This window comes from Schistocerca americana, chromosome 10 (assembly GCF_021461395.2).
Source record: "Schistocerca americana isolate TAMUIC-IGC-003095 chromosome 10, iqSchAmer2.1, whole genome shotgun sequence".
Lineage (NCBI taxonomy): Eukaryota > Metazoa > Arthropoda > Insecta > Orthoptera > Acrididae > Schistocerca > Schistocerca americana.
The window spans coordinates 180,178,460-180,200,991 of record NC_060128.1 but is presented as its reverse complement, the minus strand read 5'-3'; the positions used below and the strand labels follow the sequence as shown (position 1 = coordinate 180,200,991).

The 22,532-nt window shown below is 45.4% G+C and overlaps 1 protein-coding gene across 1 annotated transcript in view; it reads right to left on the bottom strand.

Moving 5' to 3' along the window:
* LOC124552366 overlaps positions 1-22,532 on the bottom strand; it is a 117,385-nt gene that overhangs the window by 76,482 nt on the left and 18,371 nt on the right. The window contains exons 3-4 of the mRNA XM_047126631.1: positions 20,261-20,586; positions 6,301-6,497 (exon numbers count right to left, since the gene is read on the bottom strand). Of these exons, the coding sequence (XP_046982587.1) occupies positions 6,301-6,497; positions 20,261-20,586 (523 nt within the window). The remainder of the gene's footprint in view (positions 1-6,300; positions 6,498-20,260; positions 20,587-22,532) is intronic.

Here is a 22,532-nt window from a genome sequence, read left to right as displayed (position 1 = left end):
TCTGAAGAAGAGAAATTTGTTAACATCGAGTATAGATTTAAGTGTCAGGAAGTCGTTTCTGAAAGTATTTGTTTGGACTGTAGCCATGTATGGAAGTGAAACGCGGACGATAAATAGTTTAGACAAGAAGAGAATAGAAGCTTTCGAAATGTGGTGCTACAGAAGAATGCCGAAGATTAGATGGGTAGATCTCACAACTAATGAGGAGGTATTGAATAGGAGTGGGGAGAAGGGAAGTTTGTGGCACAACTTGACAAGAAGAAGGGATCGGTTAGTATGACATGTTCTGAGGCATCAAGGGACCACCAATTTAGTACTGGAGGGCAGCGTGGAGGGTAAAAATCGTAGAGGGAGACCAAGAGATGAATACACTAAACAGATTCAGAAGGATGTAGGTTGTAGTAGGGGTCAGTGAAGTGAAGTGGAAGGAAGACAAGGATTTCTGGTCAGATGAGTATCGGGTAATATCAACAGCAGCAGAAAATGGTATAACAGGTGTAGGATTCGTTATGAATAGGAAGGTAGGGCAGAGGGTGTGTTACTGTGAACAGTTCAGTGACCGGGTTGTTCTAATCAGAATCGACAGCAGACCAACACCGACAACGTTAGTTCAGGTATACATGCCGACATCGCAAGCTGAAGATGAACAGATAGAGAAAGTGTATGAGGATATTGAAAGGGTAATGCAGTATGTAAAGGGGGACGAAAATCTAATAGTCATGGGCGACTGGAATGCAGTTGTAGGGGAAGGAGTAGAAGAAAAGGTTACAGGAGAATATGGGCTTGGGACAAGGAATGAAAGAGGAGAAAGACTAATTGAGTTCTGTAACAAGTTTCAGCTAGTAATAGCGAATACCCTGTTCAAGAATCACAAGAGGAGGAGGTATACTTGGAAAAGGCCGGGAGATACGGGAAGATTTCAATTAGATTACACCATGGTCAGACAGAGATTCCGAAATCAGATACTGGACTGTAAGGCGTACCCAGGAGCAGATATAGACTCAGATCACAATATAGTAGTGATGAAGAGTAGGCTGAAGTTCAAGACATTAGTCAGCAAGAATCAATACGCAAAGAAGTGGGATACGGAAGTACTAAAGAATGACGAGATACGTTTGAAGTCCTCTAACGCTATAGATACAGCAATAAGGAATAGCGCAGTAGGCAGTACAGTTGAAGAGGAATGGACATCTCTAAAAAGAGCCATCACAGAAGTTGGGAAGGAAAACATAGGTACAAAGAAGGTAGCTGCGAAGAAACCATGGGTAACAGAAGAAATACTTCAGCTGATTGATGAAAGGAGGAAGTATAAACATGTTCCGGGAAAATCAGGAATACAGAAATACAAGTCGCTGAGGAATGAAATAAATAGGAAGTGCAGGGAAGCTAAGACGAAATGGCTGCAGGAAAAATGTGAAGACATCGAAAAAGATATGATTGTCGGAAGGACAGACTCAGCATACAGGAAAGTCAAAACAACCTTTGGTGACATTAAAAGCAACGGTGGTAACATTAAGGGTGCAACGGGAATTCCACTGTTAAATGCAGAGGAGAGAGCAGATAGGTGGAAAGAATACATTGAAAGCCTCTATGAGGGTGAAGATTTGTCTGACGTGATAGAAGAAGAAACAGGAGTCGATTTAGAAGAGATAGGGGATCCAGAATTAGAATCGGAATTTAAAAGAGCTTTGGAGGACTTACGGTCAAATAAGGCAGAAGGGATAGATAACATTCCATCAGAATTTCTAAAATCATTGGGGGAAGTGGCAACAAAACGACTATTCACGTTGGTGTGTAGAATATATGAGTCTGGCGACACACCATCTGACTTTTGTAAAAGCATCATCCACACAATTCCGAAGACGGCAAGAGCTGACAAGTGCGAGAATTATCGCACAATCAGCTTAACAGCTCATGCATCGAAGCTGCTTACAAGAATAATATACAGAAGAATGGAAAAGAAAATTGAGAATGCGCTAGGTGACGGTCAGTTTGGCTTTAGCAAAAGTAAAGGGACGAGAGAGGCAATTCTGACTTTACGGCTAATAATGGAAGCAAGGCTAAAGAAAAATCAAGACACTTTCATATGATTTGTCGACCTGGAAAAAGCATTCGACAATATAAAATGGTGCAAGCTGTTCGATATTCTGAAAAAAGTAGGGGTAAGCTATAGGGAGAGACGGGTCATATACAATATGTACAACAACCAAGAGGGAATAATAGGAGTGGACGATCAAGAACGAAGTGCTCGTATTAAGAAGGGTGTAAGACAAGGCTGTAGCCTTTCGCCCCTACTCTTCAATCTGTACATTGAGGAAGCAATGATGGAAATAAAAGAAAGGTTCAGGAGTGGAATTAAAATACAAGGTGAAAGGATATCAATGATACGATTCGCTGATGACATTGCTATCCTGAGTGAAAGTAAAGAAGAATTAAATGATCTGCTTTACGGAATGAACAGTCTAATGAGTACACAGTGTGGTTTGAGAGTAAATCGGAGAAAGACGAAGGTAATGAGAAGTAGTAGAAATGAGAACAGCGAGAAACTTAACATCAGGATTGATGGTCACGAAGTCAATGAAGTTAAGGAATTCTGCTACCTAGGCAGCAAAATAACCAATGACGGACGGAGCAAGGAGGACATCAAAAGCAGACTCGCTATGGCAAAAAAGGCATTTCTGGCCAAGAGAAGTCTACTAATATCAAATACCGGCCTTAATTTGAGGAAGAAATTTCTGAGGATGTACGTCTGGAGTACAGTATTGTATGGTAGTGAAACATGGACTGTGGGAAAACCGGAACAGAAGAGAATCGAAGCATTTGAGATGTGGTGCTATAGACGAATGTTGAAAATTAGGTGGACTGATAAGGTAAGGAATGAGGAGGTTCTACGCAGAATCGGAGAGGAAAGGAATATGTGGAAAACACTGATAAGGAGAAGGGACAGGATGATAGGACATCTGCTAAGAGATGAGGGAATGACTTCCATGGTACTAGAGGGAGCTGTAGAGGGCAAAAACTGTAGAGGAAGACAGAGATTGGAATACGTCAAGCAAATAATTGAGAACGTAGGTTGCAAGTGCTACTCTGAGATGAAGAGGTTAGCACAGGAAAGGAATTCGTGGCGGGCCGCATCAAACTTGTCAGTAGACTGATGGCCAAAAAAAAAAAAAAAAAAAAAAAAAAAAAAAAAGGTTGTAGTAGGTACTGGGAGATGAAGAAGCTTGCACAGGGTAGAGTAGCATGGAGAGCTGCATCAAACCAGTCTCTGGACTGAAGACCACAACAACAACGTATTTATATTAATTCCATACTCCTCGCCCTGTACTTGCAATACTTTTCAATATCTTCTGTAGCTCGTCTTCTGATTCCGCCAGCACTGCTTAATAATCCGCATATTTTATAATCTTCATCCCTTCTCCTACAATTACAATGTCTTCTGCATCCTCTATGGCGTTTACCTGTCACTTCTTATCCCTATTACGTTGAACAGCTTCGGTGACGGTGAACATCCTTGCCTTATACCCCTTCTAATGCTCATCTCTTTCATCTCCTCATTCTCTACTCCAACTGTTACTTTCGGCTTTGTGTACACCTCCCTTAACAACCTATACCGACATGTTTCACAATTCTCAGCGGGATACTCTAGATGGAAATGGAAATGAGCGTTTGGCGTCATTGGCCGGGAGGCCCCTCGCGGGGCAGGTCCGGCCGCCATATCGCAGGTCTTATTACATTCGGCGCCACATTGGGCGACCTGCACGCCGGATGGGGATGAAATGATGATGAACACAACACAACACCCAGTCCCTGAGCGGAGAAAATCTCCGACCCAGCCGGGAATCGAACCCGGGCCCAGAGGACGGCAATCCGTCACGCTGACCACTCAGCTACTGGGGCGGACATACTCTAGATGACTCTATGGAATGCCTTTGCGCACTCGATAAAAGAAATGTATATCTGCTTGTTCATTTCTTTCACTTCTTCTCCAGTCATCCTGTGACAACCAATAGCATCTCTCTTTATTTTATCCTTTCTGAACCCTACCCGTCTTCCCCCCCGCATTTTCCTCAATTTTGTTTTCAATTTTCCTTAGTATGACTCTCGTTTCGTGACTGATGTAACTAACTGTCTTGTAGTCTTCGCATTCTTTTACGTTGCACTGTTTAGCTGAAGATACCAGAGCGGTCTTAAGTAAATCTTGACGCCGAATTTGGACCTAAGACTTTCAGTGCTCCCGATAGTACTCTGTCACAGACTAATGCCTTCTTTCTCCGGAGCTCCTGAACTGCTTTCTCCAATAAGGCCTATCTTTGCATTGATTATACAGAGATGCCAATATCATCCATATAGGCTCTAAAGATGCCAATACCATCGGCCTGCAGAACTGTACAAGCTGCCCAGAAATTTTTTTTAATACAGGTTGCATTTTATATTTGGCTACAGTCTGTAACCGCGCGACCGCTACGGTCGCAGGTTCGAATCCTGCCTCGGGCATGGATTTGTGTGATGTCCTTAGGCTAGTTAGGTTTAAATAGTTCTATGTTCTAGGGGACTGATGACCTCAGAAGGTAATTCCCATAGTGCTCAGAGCCATTTGAACCATTTTTATATTTGGCAGTGGGAGAAATGGTATGTTTGCATATCGTACCTACACTGCTCAACACAATTAAAGGCTCACTTTTTCGAAACCCTATAATTGTCCCCCATTGAGAAGCATGAATTTGAAATTCAGCTCAAAGGTGCCTACAACCTAACTATATAATGGCGAAAAAGCGTGGCGCCCTGCCATGTCATCCTCGGCGGCGCTTCATACAGCAAGGTGTCGCCCTATGCAGGAAAAAAAAAAGCCGGAGCTCAGACGTTCATGTGATGTGTAAGATGGCTTAACGCAGTCACATTGGCACCAAATTGCACCGCAGTTCTGCCCAACGCCGCCGTGGACGAGCCTCACTATGGGAAGGAATTAACAGCCCCTCCTTAACACCTTTAATCCCTTCTTGTGACGGCAGAACGGCCGCGTAGTGTTGAAATCACGCGGTTTTCTGGTAGATGGCCGAGGAAGAACATTTCAGAAACACCACTGCTCGGAACCGCAGTGCGAGAAGTAACAGGTGATGTTTTTGACAACTGGAGGACCTGTTGTGGGTCAGGGACAATGCAGTCGAGGTCACTTATCTTTGGTCTCATTATATTTAGTGTTTGTAAACTGTTCGCATACAGGGTGTTACAAAAAGGTACGGCCAAACTTTTCAGGGAACATTCCTCACACACAAATCAAGAAAAGATGTTATGTGGGCATGTGTCCGGAAACGCTTAATTTCCATGTTAGAGCTCATTTTAGTTTCGTCAGTATGTACTGTACTTCCTCGACTCACCGCCAGTTAGCCCAATTGAAGGAAGGTAATGTTGACTTCGGTGCTTGTGTTGACATGCGACTCATTGCGCTACAGTACTAGTATCAAGCACATCTGTACGTAGCATCAACAGGTTAGTGTTCATCACGAACGTGGTTTTGCAGTCAGTGCAATGTTTACAAATGCGGAGTTGGCAGATGCCCATTTAATGTATGGATTAGCACGGGGAAATAGACGTGGCGCCATACGTTTGTATCGAGACAGATTTCCAGAACGAAGGTGTCCCGACAGAAAGACGTTCGAAGCAATTCATCGGCGTCTTAGGGAGCACGGAACATTCCAGCCTATGACTCGCGACTGGGGAAGACCTAGAACGACGAGGACACCTGCAATGGACGAGGCAATTCTTCGTGCAGTTGACGATAACCTTAATGTCAGCGTCAGAGAAGTTGCTGCTGTACAAGGTAACGTTGACCACGCCACTGTATGGAGAGTGCTACGGGAGAGCCAGTTGTTTCCGTACCATGTACAGCGTGTGCAGGCACTATCAGCAGCTGATTGGCCTCCACGGGTACACTTCTGCGAGTGGTTCATCCAACAATGTGTCAATCCTCATTTCAGTGCAAATGTTCCATGATTAATGTGATTTGAAGAGAAGTAATAAAATGAGCTCTAACATGGAAAGTAAGCGTTTCCGGACACACGTCCACATAACATATTTTCTTTCTTTGTGTGTGAGGAATGTTTCCTGAAAGTTTGGCCGTACCTTTTAGTAACACCCTGTATAACTATTATTATGTAGCTCTTTTTGCCTCCCTTAGTTTCTGTTTCCTTTTTTTGTATTACTTGTATATATTTAACCATGCTTTTCTCCTTCTGTCTATTCTTTATACAAGGCTTTTGACACGAATAAATAAGAAGCTACTTTATCGTTGGGTCTTACCCGGCTGCGGAATCGGCGGCGGTGGCGTTCGCCTCTTGTGGGGTGGACGGAGAGAGGCGTTCGCCAGCCTTGCTTCCCGCGTCGTAGGCCGCCGCTGGGGGTGGAACACTGGCAGGCTGGGGGTGCGGTCCAGAAGTCCCCGTGGAGGAGCTAGGGCCGTGCCGTGTAGCGCTCCCGCTGCCGGCGTCGTTCTCCTCCTGGAAAACACTGCCAATGTACCCAAGTATACGAGAAACAAAGCTAATGCAGAACACGATACACGGAGCTTCGGCCGCGTTGCAGAACGTGCAGAACACTGCTTTTGTTGCTGGTGTCGCTCTCCTCCTGGGAAACTGTGTAATGTAGCTGCAAGTGTTGTTAGTAATGAAGTATACGATACACACAGCTAATGTAGAATATGGTAGACGAAACAATGGCTGTGCTGTAGAAATTAGTACACTACTAGCCATTAAAATTGCTACAACACGAAGATGACGTGCTACAGACTCGAAATTTAACCGACAGGAAGAAGATGCTGTGATGTGCAAATGATTAGCTTTTCAGAACATTCACACAAGGTTGGCGCCGGTGGCGACACCTACAACGTGTTAACATGAGGAGAGTTTCCAACCGATTTCTCATACACAAACTGCAGTCGACCGGCGTTGCCTGGTGAAACGTTGTTGTAATGCCTCGTGTAAGGAGGCAAAATGCGTACCGTCACGTTTCCGACTTTGACAAAGGTCGGATTCTAGCCTATCGCGATTGCGGTTTATCGTATCGCGACATTGCTGCTCCCGTTGGTCGAGATCCAATGACTGTTAGCAGAATATGGAATCGGTGGGTTCAGGAGGGTATTACGGAACGCCGTGCTGGATCCCAACGGCCTCGTATCACTAGCAGTCGAGATGACAGGCATCTTATCCGCACAGCTGTAACGGATCGTGCAGCCACGTCTCGATCCCTGATTCAACAGATGGGGACGTATGCAAGACAACAACCATCTGCACAACAGTTCGACGACGTTTGTAGCAGCATGGACAATCAGCTCGGAGACCGTGGCTGCGGTTACCCTTGATGCTGCATCACAGACAGGAGCGCCTGCGATGGTGTACTCAACAACGAACCTGGGTATACGAATGGTAAAACGTCATTTTTTCGGATGAATCCAGGTTCTGTTTACAGCATCATGATGGTCGCACCCGTGTTTGGCGACATCGCATTGAACGCTCATTGGAAGCGTGTATTCGTCATCGCCATCCTGGCGTATCACCCGGCGTGATGGTGTAGGGTGCCATTGGTTACACGAGTCGGTCACCTCTTGTTCGCATTGACGGCACCTTGAACAGTGGACGTTACATTTCAGATATGTTACGACCCGTGGATCTACCCTTCATTCGATCCCTGCGAAACCCTACATTTCGGCAGGATGATCCACTACCGCATGTTGCAGGTCCTGTACGGGCCTTTCTGGATACAGAAAATGTTCGACTGCTGCCCTGGCCAGCACATTCTCCAGATCTCTCACCAACTGAAAACGTCTGGTCAATGGTGGCCGAGCAACTGGCTCGTCACAATACGCCAGTCACTACTCTTGATGAACCGTGGTATCGTGTTGAAGCTGCATGGGCAGCTGTACCTGTACACGCCATCCAAGCTCTGTTTGACTCAATGCCCAAGCGTATCAAGGCCGTTATTACGGCAGGAGGTGGTTGCTCTGGGAACTTATTTCTCAGGATCTATGCACCCAAATTGCGTGAAAATGTAATCACATGTCAGTTGTGGTATAATATTTTTCCAATGAATACCCGTTTATTATCTGCATTTCTTGTTGGTGTAGCAATTTTAATGGCCAGTAGTGTAATTGTTGCTGGTGTCGTCCTCCTAGAAAACTACGTAATGTAACAGCCAGTGTTGTTTAATATTGCAGTATACGATACACAGAACCAATACAGGACACGATTCAAGGACCCAAGGGCGTGACGCAGACCGCAGCCGTAGTTGCTGACGTCGCCCTCCTTCTGGAAAACTATGTAACGTAACAGCCAATGTTGTATAATATTGTAGTATACGATACACCCAACTAATATACACTCCTGGAAATGGAAAAAAGAACACATTGACACCGGTGTGTCAGACCCACCATACTTGCTCCGGACACTGCGAGAGGGCTGTACAAGCAATGATCACACGCACGGCACAGCGGACACACCAGGAACCGCGGTGTTGGCCGTCGAATGGCGCTAGCTGCGCAGCATTTGTGCACCGCCGCCGTCAGTGTCAGCCAGTTTGCCGTGGCATACGGAGCTCCATTGCAGTCTTCAACACTGGTAGCATGCCGCGACAGCGTGGACGTGAACCGTATGTGCAGTTGACGGACTTTGAGCGAGGGCGTATAGTGGGCATGCGGGAGGCCGGGTGGACGTACCGCCGAATTGCTCAACACGTGGGGCGTGAGGTCTCCACAATACATCGATGTTGTCGCCAGTGGTCAGCGGAAGGTGCACGTGCCCGTCGACCTGGGACCGGACCGCAGCGACGCACGGATGCACGCCAAGACCATAGGATCCTACGCAGTGCCGTAGGGGACCGCACCGCCACTTCCCAGCAAATTAGGGACACTGTTGCTCCTGGGGTATCGGCTAGGACCATTCGCAACCGTCTCCATGAAACTGGGCTACGGTCCCGCACACCGTTATGCCGTCTTCCGCTCACGCCCCAACATCGTGCAGCCCGCCTCCAGTGGTGTCGCGACAGGCGTGAATGGAGGGACGAATGGAGACGTGTCGTCTTCAGCGATGAGAGTCGCTTCTGCCTTGGTGCCAATGATGGTCGTATGCGTGTTTGGCGCCGTGCAGGTGAGCGCCACAATCAGGACTGCATACGACCGAGGCACACAGGGCCAACACCCGGCATCATGGTGTGGGGAGCGATCTCCTACACTGGCCGTACACCACTGGTGATCGTCGAGGGGACACTGAATAGTGCACGGTACATCCAAACCGTCATCGAACCCATCGTTCTACCATTCCTAGACCGGCAAGGGAACTTGCTGTTCCAACAGGACAATGCACGTCCGCATGTATCCCGTGCCACCCAACGTGCTCTAGAAGGTGTAAGTCAGCTACCCTGGCCAGCAAGATCTCCGGATCTGTCCCCCATTGAGCATGTTTGGGACTGGATGAAGCGTCGTCTCACGCGGTCTGCACGTCCAGCACGAACGCTGGTCCAACTGAGGCGCCAGGTGGAAATGGCATGGCAAGCCGTTCCACAGGACTACATCCAGCATCTCTACGATCGTCTCCATGGGAGAATAGCAGCCTGCATTGCTGCGAAAGGTGGATATACACTGTACTAGTGCCGACATTGTGCATGCTCTGTTGCCTGTGTCTATGTGCCTGTGGTTCTGTCAGTGTGATCATGTGATGTATCTGACCCCAGGAATGTGTCAATAAAGTTTCCCCTTCCTGGGACAATGAATTCACGGTGTTCTTATTTCAATTTCCAGGAGTGTAGAACACGACACACAGAGCTGCAGTCTTAGTGAGTAACAACTGCTGTTGCTGGCGTCACTGCCCTCCTGAAAAATAGTTAAATTAAACTGACAGTGCTGTATGATATTGAAATGCACAGCACATACAGCTAATACAGAACACGATACACGGAACCTTAGCTGTGGCGCATAATGCCACTTCTGTTGTCGGCATCAGAATCCTCTTGAAAAACAGTGTAATGTAACTACCAATGTTGTACGGTATTGAAGCATACAATACACACAACTAAAATACAGCATGTATATGGCATTTCTGCAACTTACCATTTAATTCCTATATGGCCTTGGAGTCTTGTACCTTTCAATTTTGGTTATTACGACTATTTCCCTGTAGCTTCTCTTTAATTTGTACTGATTATCTGTATAAATAAAAATGAATGTCTTTTTGTATGTTCATCCACTATGGGTGGTTCCTAGCCGCGAAAAAAAAAAAAATAGACTGCACGACACACAGTTCACGAGATGTGACATTATGAACAATGATATGCCACCGCGCGAAAATATCCAGATGTGTGCATTCACTGTTTGAGAATGAGAGGTCCGCAGCTCGTGGTCGTGCGGTAGCGTTCTCGCTTCCCACGCCTGGGTTCCCGGGTTCGATTCCCGGCGGGGTCAGGGATTTTCCCTGCCTCATGATGACTGGGTGTTGTGTGCTGCCCTTAGGTTAGTTAGGATTAAGTAGTTCTAAGTTCTAGGGGACTGATGACCATAGATGTTAAGTCCCATAGTGCTCAGAGCTATTTGAACCATTTTGAGAATGAGAGCAACGTAAAACGTTACATAATTTGTCTTTTCAAACGTTTACAAAAATTTTCTTGCTAACGCCCCGCACAAAATGACGAAAGGGAAAAAGATTATCGTTTACTACATTTTCGTAAAACTGCTGCATCGGGCATTACGTATTAATGTATTATCTCGTTATTACTAACTCTTCCGCCCCTGGTAGCTGAATTGTCAGCGCGACGGAATGTCATACCTAACGGCACGGTTCGATTCCCAGCTGGGTCGGAGATTTTCTCCACTCACGTACTGGATGTTGTCCTAATCATCATCATTTCATCCCATCGACGCGCAAGTCGCCGAAGTGGGGTCAACTGTAAAGACTTGCACCAGGCGAATGGTCTACCCAACGGAAGGCCCTAATGGTTCAAATGGCTCTGAGCACTATGGGACTTAACTTCTGAGGTCATCAGTCCCCTAGAACTTAGAACTAGTTAAACCTAACTAACCTAAGGACATCACACACATCCATGCCCGAGGCAGGATTCGAACCTGCGACCGTAGCAGTCGCGCGGGTCCAGACTGTAGCGCCTAGAACCGCTCGGCCACCCTGGCCGGCCGGGAGGCCCAAACCACACGGCATTTCCATTTCCATTACTAACTCTATCTGCTACATATTTTGCACACAGTATTCACACATGTCACTACATGTGCCACCAAATTTATGCCACTGTACGATAGATAGGCCTAGAGGTATAACCGTCATAACCATCGAGATGCGTCAGAAACTGACGCGTCAGACACGCCGTTTTGTTTTATTGCTTCTTTACTGCTAAAAAATATTCGCAACACATTTCGCAAACGTATTGAAAAAAAGTTTACAAAACCACGTGCGTCTACGATTGCAATGCTATGTCAAAATTTCAAATCAGTCGGTAAAGAAATTCCTGAGATTTGGGATTAGTTCGTTTGTTCTTAACAGCAAATCTCGGAAAGGTATTTGTCGATTGACTCGAAATTTTCACACAATGTTCCTTTCTCATACGGGCGTGTACCTACTTTTATAGTATCAGCAAGGGGACAATCACTACAAGTCTGTGGAACAAATTTGAAAAATAGATGCTTCTCACATGGACAACAGAATGTGGCTTGCTCATGCGTCGGGAAAGCGTCTGACGTATTCGTGTACCTACCACATGGAACAACGAAAATATTATGTACCCAAAAACAATTCAATAAACAGATTATAAAACCAAATACTTTTTTCTTTCTGTCGCCTTGCAACGCGTGCCTGGTACAGCCCTATAAAACAATGTGTTGTTAAAGTCAAATAAGTTATGTTATTTTTCATAACAAGACATCAATTTTGAAGAAAGGTAGACTCACTGGAAGAATGGTCACACTAATTACTTCACGTGAGTAGCCCTCAGTAAGTAAGAAAAACGTTAAATTAAGCTAAGCAAAAGATAAGTCTGGGGGGTTATGTAACTTAGCCAGAAAAGGGAAGTGTCGATAACAAAAATCTTCATTGGAATTACCTTAGTTTAAAACGCCAAGTAAACTTTAATATTAATCTTCTGGCAAAATTTCTTGGATTATGAAGTTGTCAAAAAGTTATAAAGAATGGCTCATCATTGTCTTAGTCTCGCTTATGCTCAGTTCAGTTCCAATTTTTCTGTGTTGTAATTTCTGTGCTTCGCTCTGCATTATAATGGTGGAGACTGGATTTAAATTTATCTGCAAGCTGGAATCTATCATTGCAAAATTTATCAGTTTATATGTTATACTAGGAATAAATATTGTTTTTACAGTTAAAAAATGTTGACCTGTTCATTGATCATGGAAGGTATTAAATTATTACTGTTCCAATGACATCAGTTTCATCGCTAGGATTTGGTTATACGTTTTGAGTTGTTTTTCCGACAAAATAGCCTGCTGCATGATGTTGTAAATGCTACTTTTTCAAAAGTCAGTTAATGTTATGATGACGATCTGATGTTTACGTTGCAGCAGACGAGAACGTTTTCTCGTTAGTGTCATTCTCAATCAGGCAGCGAACCAACAAGTCTCCTAAAATGAAATTCGTCTTCCAAACCGCCACACGTAGGAAGCACAATTCTCTACCACTTGTAACAAACACAGTCCAGTGTCGAGAAGTACGGCTACGTGCCGTTGCTTACAACGCAATAAGAATCAGAATTTTGTGCTTAGAATGGCTAGTCATATTTGCTCTTTCTCTTTGATAAACGTGTTACAGCACGAAACAGCAATCACAAGTCTGACCGACAGTGAAGAAGCTACGAATAGAATCAATTTTGCGCAAGTTGGCGAACTAATGACAAAAGCATGTGGTATTTCAAAGCCGACCTCATACGGTATTAACAGTGCAGATTCTCCAGATATGACCACGTATTTTGTTTCTCCAAAGGAGGAACGCAAACGAAACGGAAATCTACGGAATTTGATGATTTTAACAAAACATTGTGCGTAGAATTGTACTGGTTTACGACAACAGAGGAGAGTATCTGGTGACTAGAATAATACAGAGTGAGCTCCGTGAAAAAATTAATTGTTCTGAAGTTAATTATTCTGGCTCAGAGACCTGCCTTTTTTTGTCACTGGGTTTTCGATTACTGTGTAATTATGGACGAAAATGTTTCATGAAATAAAGAGACATTGCAGCAACAAGCGCGAAGTTTTTGTGTATAATGCACTTATCGCGTGCTGTGGACAATAAATTTCTTGCATACTTCGACAAAATTTGGGTCTCACAAAACCATACCAACAAGTGTATTGTACTCGACTTCAATTGAAATAGTGGCCTCAAAGTACGTCCACTCACTTTCTACAGCGCGTATCGGCGTTTTAGGTGATGGGTGCAATGAAGTGCCCGCATCTCGTGGTCGTGCGGTAGCGTTCTCGCTTCCCACGCCCGGGTTCCCGGGTTCGATTCCCGGCGGGGTCAGGGATTTTCTCTGCCTCGTGATGGCTGGGTGTTGTGTGCTGTCCTTAGGTTAGTTAGGTTTAAGTAGTTCTAAGTTCTAGGGGACTGATGACCGTAGATGTTAAGTCCCATAGTGCTCAGAGCCATTTTGCAATGAAGTGTTTGCAACAGCTGAAAATGAATAATTTTCAGGAGGCACAAAATATTCTCGTTCCCAATTAGCCGAGCCGTTGTATCAACAATCTTGGTGGCAGAATACTATTAAGTCTTATAGTTTAACCGAAAGCTGCCACAACGTTACTACAGTATTTCCATGCAGGTGGGGCGTGTTGGTTACAGTTCCGTCCTCATGGTGGCTTATTCTGAGCACAGAAGTAGGCCATTCCTAGAAATGATAAATGGCGGCGACAGACGATGGTTACGTTTAACCCCACTGGAACTCTCTGGGTGACAATCGTAAAACAGGCTAGACGGAGGACGTTCACGTGTATCTGTCTCCCATGTTTCGCACTCTGAGGAAGGTCGAGTCACTGGCACGAGCGACTTGGGACCGTCAGAACGACAGCTGACAGTTGGCTGTATAGTGAAATGCTGCCAAATAATAGCTGCACAAATATGCAGCCAGGTGTTGATAAGACTTCAAAGTGGGCAATTTGCTTTAATTGTTTAGAAATGTAAAATTGTGCACTTCACAAAACGAAATAAAAACATAAGATCCTGTGGCTATCATATCAGTGAGTCACAGTTGGACTGTGACTCCTACCAATACCTGGATGTGACACTGTAGGTACATGAAATGGAATGATCACATACGCTCAGTCGTGGGTAAAGTAGGCGGTAGACTTTGGTTCGGTGGTAGAATACTGGGAAAGTAATCAGTCTACAAAGGAGATTTCTTGCTTACAAATCACTCCCTCGACCCATGCTCAAGCGTATGGGTCCCGCACAAAATAGGACTAACAGGGGATATTGAACGTATACAGAGAAGGGCAGCATGAATCGTCACAGGTTTGTTTGACCTGTGGGAGAGTGTCACAGAGATACTGATGGAACTGAACTGGCAGACTCTTAAAGGCAGGAGTAAACTATCACGAGAAAGCCTAATTTCAAAGTTTCAGGAAGCGGCTTTGAATGATGACTCTGGGGATAGTACCACCTCCTACGTGTCGCCCACATAGGTACCGTGAGGTTAAAATTAAGATAATTACTGCACGTACAGAGACATTTAAACAGTCATTCTTCCCGCGGTCCATACATGAGTGGAATGGGAAGAAGCCCTTATAACCGGTACAACGGGACGCACCCTCTGCCATGCACTTCACAATGGTTTGCAGAGTGTAGATGTAGGTGTAGTGGAATGACCGCATAACGATTGGTGAAAACTGCCATCTGTGTACCTCATTAGAAAACACTGAGTGACAATTAACGAGGATTTCGCTCTCACATCAGTACATCGCCGAAAGAGCCAGCCTTCAGGAATTGTGAAACGAACCCTGATGTCCAGGGCCGTGTGCTACAAAGAGCGCAGATTCGCCACGAGGTGGGGAAACTCACAGGCGTCTGTTGTGCTGAATGTGGCCTAAACGCTGTAGTGTGCGAGTGAGACAGACGAGAACCTACGTCACAGGGAAGCAACTTCTAAAGCTGTCTGTGACCAAGGAGACGTAGCAGTGTTAAATATGGCGGACCTAAGATCGACCATAAAGGTAACGTTTATGAAAACTGTTTAATTCTGCAGTAATTCAGGGAATGAAGTCACAGTAATTATAATGTGACATCCTTTATACATTTTCATGGTAATCTCAATAAAATTTGAATATTGTTCATATCTATAATAGTTTAGGATTCACTGTTAAAGTGAAATTAACAAGTTTTGTAACAAAGACGTTAATGCTAAAATCTGAACGCTTTGGTGGATCTTAACGATCGACATTTCATATAGAAGCGTATCATTAAAATGACAAACCTTGTAAATATCAACTCTGTAACTTTATTTGTTTAAAAGTTATGGTCACTTTAAATTATCATTATTTTCAGTTAAGCATCAGATCATCATTTCCTCCACACAAAACACATTGAACCATAAGAACATGACACCTTATTGAATCATGAGATAACAGAATATTTGTTGTATAGTTTAATGCGTAGTAGTTACTTTTATTCTTTATTTATTTATCAGAAGGCACATTGGTGCAAGGCAACTGGCCGTGACATTCAAAGTTAAGAAGGAAATTGTATTGGTTTTATGTAAAAGAATTTAACATTTATTAGGTAATGGATATTATTGTTTCTTTATTTACAACGTGAAAGTGGTTAAGATTTGATTATTTAAATATGTTAAAATGTAAAATAATGTAGAATAAGCTGTAGCCAATCAGATTGACGGCTTCAGGAAAGGGAACTGCACTAGTCAGTTGAGTGAAGATATTCGTGCCGGCCGGAGTGACCGAACGGTTCTAGGCGCTGCAGTCTGGAACAGAGCGACCGCTACGATCGCAGGTTCGAATCCTGCCTCGGGCATGGATGTGTGTGATGTCCTTAAGTTAGTTAGGTTTAAGTAGTTCTAAGTTCTAGGGGACTGATGACCTCGAAGTTAAGTCCCATAGTGCTCAGAGCCATTTGAACCATTTGAAGATATTCGTCGCGCGGGATAACGCAGCCGGGTAAGGGCAGAGAGGCACAGTTGGGATTGAGACGCGAAAACGGACAGACGGTCTTTAGGCAGCTAGTTAGTGAAACGACTTAGAAAATTTCGCGTTGTGTTGTATCGTGGGACTTAGTCTCTGAGCGGTGAGCGGCCACGCGCCTGGTGTGAACTTTTCGCATAGTTAACGAAGTGGAGTATTGGACTTGGGTTTCTCGATGAGATTGGCAATGACCGAACTGTGTCAAATGGATATGCGATCGAGTGTAATAGTAACTCTAAATACGAGCATTTTGCATATTAGTTTGCTTCCTGAATGAACATTATTCTAATCAAATCGCAACTGTGTGGCCTACATCATTTATGGGTCTTAAATGTAATTCTCGATATTAGTATTACTGTTATTATATATTATGTTAACTTTGTATTTCGCAAACTTGCCATCAGCCAGACAATTTAACCAAAGGGTCACAAGTGTCTAATTTAGGACGTGTACTGCGACACGTCCGGTTCAACCCCTAGACGAGTTTGAGTCTTTAGGATGTTAGCTCGCATGAGACACCGGTACTCACTTCCACGCTGAGGGGTCATCTGACACTTTAGTGCATTACGCAGTCAACAAATGTGCACTGCCCTTCTTTGACGTTGTCGATCGCAGGAAAACAAGTAGACACCTTAGCCACAGGAAAGCTACACACAGGGTTCGGTATCTGCACAACGACAGAAAACGTTGCGTTCTGAACAGCCTCGTCCACCGTCATAAACTCGTCTAAGACGCTGAAAATCTACTATTAGAAACGATTAAGGGATTAGTGAACACAGGGTTGACGTAGCGAGACTGTATGTTGTAATCCCCAAATCCTCGAAAAATAAGCGAAAAATATACCTATTGAAAAAAAGCAGATAAAAATTCACTTGGCGGCTTCCTGAGAGACAACCTCCACTCATTCCAAATTAATAATGTAAGTGAAGACCAGATGTGCCTTAAATTCAAAGAAATAGTATCGGCAGCAATTGAGAGATTTATACCAAATAAACTAACAAACGACGGAGCTGATCCTTGTTGGTACACAAACATGCCAAATTTAAACAGACGCAAAATCCCCGAGATTGGCGATCCTTTACAGAAGCTCGAAATTTTGCGCGGAGTTCAATGTGAGACGCCTGTAACAGTTTCGACAACGAAACTTTGTCTCGAAACCTGGCACAATATGTAAGCTGCAAGAAAAAATCAATGGCTTCTCTGCGCGATAGCAATGGAGATACTATCGAAGACAGAGCTGCGAAAGCAGAGTTACTAAACACAGCCTTCCGAAATGCCTTCACAAAAGAAGACGAAGTAAATATTCCAGAATTCGAATCGAGAACAGCTGCCAACATGAGTAACGTAGAAGTAAATATCCTCGGAGTACCGAAGCAACTCAAATCACCTAATATAAGCTAGTCTTCTGGTCCAGACTCTATACCAATTAGGTTCCTTTCCGAGTATGCTGATGCATTATCTCCATACATAACAATCATATACAACCGTAAGCTCGACGAAAGATTCGTACCCAAAGACTGGAAGGTTGCACAGGTCACTCCAATATTCAATAAAGGTAGTAGAAGTAATCCACTAAATTACAGGCCCATATCGTTAACATCGATATGTAGAAGGATTTTACAACATATATTGTGTTCGAACATTATGAATTACCTCGAAGAAAGCGGTCTATTGACACACAGTCAACATGGGTTTAGAGAACATCATTCCTGTGAAACACAACTAGCTCTTTATTCACATGAAGTGGTGAGTGCTATTGACAAGGGATTTCAGATCGATTCCGTATTCCTGGATTTCCGGAAGGCTTTTGACACTGTACCACACAAGTGGGTTGTAGTGAAATTGCGTGCTTATGGAATATCGTCTCAGTTATGTGACTGGATTTCTGATTTCCTGTCAGAGAGGTCACAATTCGTAGTAACTGACGGGAAGTTATCGAGTAAAACAGAAGTGATTTCTGGCGTTCCCCAAGGTAGTGTTGTAGGCCCTTTTCTGTTCCTTATCTATACAGGGTGTTACAAAAAGGTACGGTCAAACTTTCAGGAAACATTCCTCACACACAAAGAAAGAAAATATCTTATGTGGACATGTGTCCGGAAACGCTCACTTTCCATGTTAGAGCTCATTTTATTACTTCTCTTCAAATCACATTAATCATGGAATGGAAATACACAGCAACAGAACGTACCAGCGTGACTACAAACACTTTGTTACAGGAAATGTTCAAAATGTCCTCCGTTAGCGAGGATACATGCATCCACCCTCCGTCGCATGGAATCCCTGATGCGCTCATGCAGCCCTGGAGAATGGCGTATTGTATCACAACCGTCTACAATACGAGCACGAAGAGTCTCTACATTTGGTACCGGGGTTGCGTAGACAAGAGCTTTCAAATGCACCCATAAATGAAAGTCAAGAGGGTTGGGGTCAGGAGAGCGTGGAGGCCATGGAATTGGTCCGCCTCTACCAATCCGTCGGTCACCGAATCTGTTGTTGAGAAGCGTACGAACACTTCGACTGAAATGTGCAGGAGCTCCATCGTGCATGAACCACATGTTGTGTCGTACTTGTAAAGGCACATGTTCTAGCAGCACAGGTAGAGTATCCCGTATGAAATCATGATAACGTGCTCCATTGAGCGTAGGTGTAAGAACACGGGGCCCAATCAAGACATCACCAACAATGCCTGCCCAAACGTTCACAGAAAATCTGTGTTGATGACGTGATTGCACAATTGCGTGCGGATTCTCGTCAGCCCACACATTGTGAAAATTTACAATTTGATCACGTTGGCATGAAGCCTCATCCGTAAAGAGAACATTTGCACTGAAATGAGGATTGACACATTCTTGGATGAACCACTCGCAGAAGTGTACCCGTGGAGGCCAATCAGCTGCTGATAGTGCGTGCACACGCTGTACATGGTACGGAAACAACTGGTTCTCCCGTAGCACTCTCCATACAGTGACGTGGTCAACGTTACCTTGCACAGCAGCAACTTCTCTGACGCTGACATTAGGGTTATCGTCAACTGCACGAAGAATTGCCTCGTCCATTGCAGGTGTCCTCGTCGTTCTAGGTCTTCCCCAGTGGCGAGTCATAGGCTGGAATATTCCGTGCTCCCTAAGACGCCGATCAATTGCTTCGCACGTCTTCCTGTCGGGACACCTTCGTTCTGGAAATCTGTCTCGATACAAACGTACCGCGCCACGGCTATTGCCCCGTGCTAATCCATACATCGAATGGGCATCTGCCAACTCCGCATTTGTAAACATTGCACTGACTGCAAAACCACGCTCATTATGAACACTAACCTGTTGATGCTACGTACTGATGTGCTTGATGCTAGTACTGTACAGCAATGAGTCGCATGTCAACACAAGCACCGAAGTCAACATTACCTTCCTTCAATTGGGCCAACTGGTGGTGAATCGAGGAAGTACAGTACATACTGACGAAACTAAAATGAGCTCTAACATGGAAATTAAGCGTTTCGGGACACATGTCCACATAACATCTTTTCTTTATTTGTGTGTGAGGAATGTTTCCTGAAAGTTTGGCCGTACCTTTTTGTAACACCCTGTATATTTGGAAGTGTGTGTGTGTGTGTGTCATGTTATAAGTTTTGCTTGTGTAGTGGATGTGAGACAGCTGGAAACTATATTTGCGTACCACTGCCATTAAAACAGGGGATAAATGTGTTTAGAGACAAGTTGACACCATAATCCAATAATTTTCTTTTACCAGTAAAAGGATTTTCTGTCTTTAGAAACTTTAATACGTTGTAAAATGTATGTGTTTCATTTCTAAATAAATTCTGAATTTCGAATTTCTTAATTTGATTTATTTCTACAGAGTTTTTGTCATTGTATGTGCTATGCTGTATCATAAGATACTCCTCGGGGTAATACCGTGCAATGTAACACTGTTGTAAAACAGCTGTAGGAACGTAAATCGATGTAATATAGCAAATATGAAGCCATAAACGTGTGGGGGGCATTGATTTCTTGCCCAAAAAAAGGTGTTCAGCATTGCAATCGAGTTCGAAAAATACGAAATATTTGAGAAATGGCTTACGTGCACGGTATTTCCCCGCACTCCCCTACGTATGCCCCCAGTTGTTTTGAACGGTGTGCGGCCCACCTGCAGGCGCCGCTGGTGCAGCAGGTGGGAGGCGCAGGGCTGCGGCGTGCGCACGCCGCGCACGGCCGAGCCCCGGTGCGCCACCGAGTGGTGCGGCGTCGACGTCTGCGACGCTTCGGCCGCCGCCGCCGCCGCCGGCTGCAGGTAGCGCGACGCGGGCTCGATGTACAGCACGTCGTCCCCGTCCGCCGGCGTCCACACGTGGCCGTCGAACAGCCCGTCCGCCGTCGCGACGCCCCTCACCACCGCACTCTCGTCACCTGCGCAGGCACGCCGCAAACACCGCCTCCGTCACACAGCTGGTCGCAAAACGTAGATAATATCGATACATGACACTTTTTCCCAAAAATATCGATAAATCAGGTTCAGGTTAGGACTCTGTGCAGGCCAGTTCATTACAGGGATGTCACTGTCGTGTAACCACGCCGCCACACGCCGTGCTTGATCGTGTTGATAGGTGTAATTTCCATCCCCGAATTGCTCTTCAACAGTGGGAAGCAACAAGGTACTTAAAACATCAATGTAGGCCTGGCTGCGACAGTGCCACAAAACAACAAGGGGTGCAAGCCCCCTCCATGAGAAACACGACCACACCATAACACCACCACCTCTGACTTTTACTGTTGCGCTACACACGCTGGCAGATGATGTTCACCGTGCATTCGCCGTACCCTCATCATGCATTCAGATCTCCATCGGATCACTACATTGTGTACTGTGATTTCTCACTCCACACAACGTTTTTCCACTGTTCAATCGTCCAATGTTTACGCTCTTTACACCAAGCGGGGCGTCGTCTGGCGTTTACCGGCGTGATGTGTGGCTTATGAGCAGCCACTCGACAATGAAATTAAAGTTTTCTCACCCCCCGCCTAACTGACCTAGTGCTTACAGTGGATCCCGATGCAGTTTGGAATTCCTGTGTGATGGTCTGGAGAGATGTCTGCGTCTTACACATGACGACCGTCTTCAACTGTTGGCGGTGTCTGTCAGTCAACAGACGGGGTCGGCCTGTACGATTTTGTGCTGTACCTGTCCCTTCACGTTTCCGCTTCACTATCCCACCGGAAACGGTGGACCTAGGGATGTTTAGCAGTGTGCAAATCTCGCCTGCAGATGTATGATATAAGTGACACCCAGTCACCTGACCACGTTAGAAGTCCGTGAGTTCCGCGGAGCGTCCCATTCTCCTCTCTCACGATATCTAATGACTACTGAAGTCGCTGATATGGAGTACCTGCCAGTAGGTGGCAGCACAATGCACCTAATATGAAAAACGTTTGCTCTTTGGGGGTGTCCGGATACTTCTGATCACATAATGTACGTAAGTTCTCCCATCCCGCGAGTGCCCGTCTTCTTCCTACGGGGAGAAGCCGTTTCCTCGGTTTTCTGTTGGGTTGTTTGGGGGAAGAGACCAAACGGCGAGGCCATCACTCTCATCGGATTAGGGAAGGATGGGGAAGGAAGTCGGCCGTGCCCTTTCAAAGAAACCATTCCAGCATTTGGCTGGAGCGATTTAGGGAAATCACGGAAAACCTAAATCAGGATGGCCGGACGCGAGATTGAACCGTCGTCTTCCTGAATGCGAGTCCAGTGTGCTACCACTGCGCCACCTCGCTCGGTCGTTTCCTCGGGACGCGACTGCAAACGCGTGCTGTCGTCATACTGCCACGTCTGCTCTGTCATTTCGTCCACTTCGGGCGACATCCAGGTCGGTATCCCACTGCCGTCCGTGAAGCCTCCAGCCACTTCTCCAGCCTGGAATCCCACTGGACTGAGCAGTACTGTCCGACTAAGACGCAGCGATCAGCGAAGACGCGTCTGGAGACCCCAGGACAGCGGTCGGACACCATGCTGACTGTCGCCAGCTATACTGCCCGACAGCCAGGAGTGATAGCCTGGGCTACCGTGTTATCTCTAGCAGGGCCCCGCTCCTTTGGTTGTCATCCATGGCACCCTTTCAGCGCAGCAGTACGTCGTGGACATTCTACGTCCCGTTTCGTTGCCCTTCATGGCGAGCCAGCCCGGGCTTACATATCGGCAAGATAATGCCCGCCTGCACACGGCGACAGTTTCTAGTCTTCGCCCGTGCTTGCGAGCAAGGATGCCGGATCTGTATCCAACTGAGAAGGTTTAGAGGATTATGAGCAGTGTCCTGCAACCATCTCGATATTTTGACGATCTAACGCACCAATTGGACAAAATT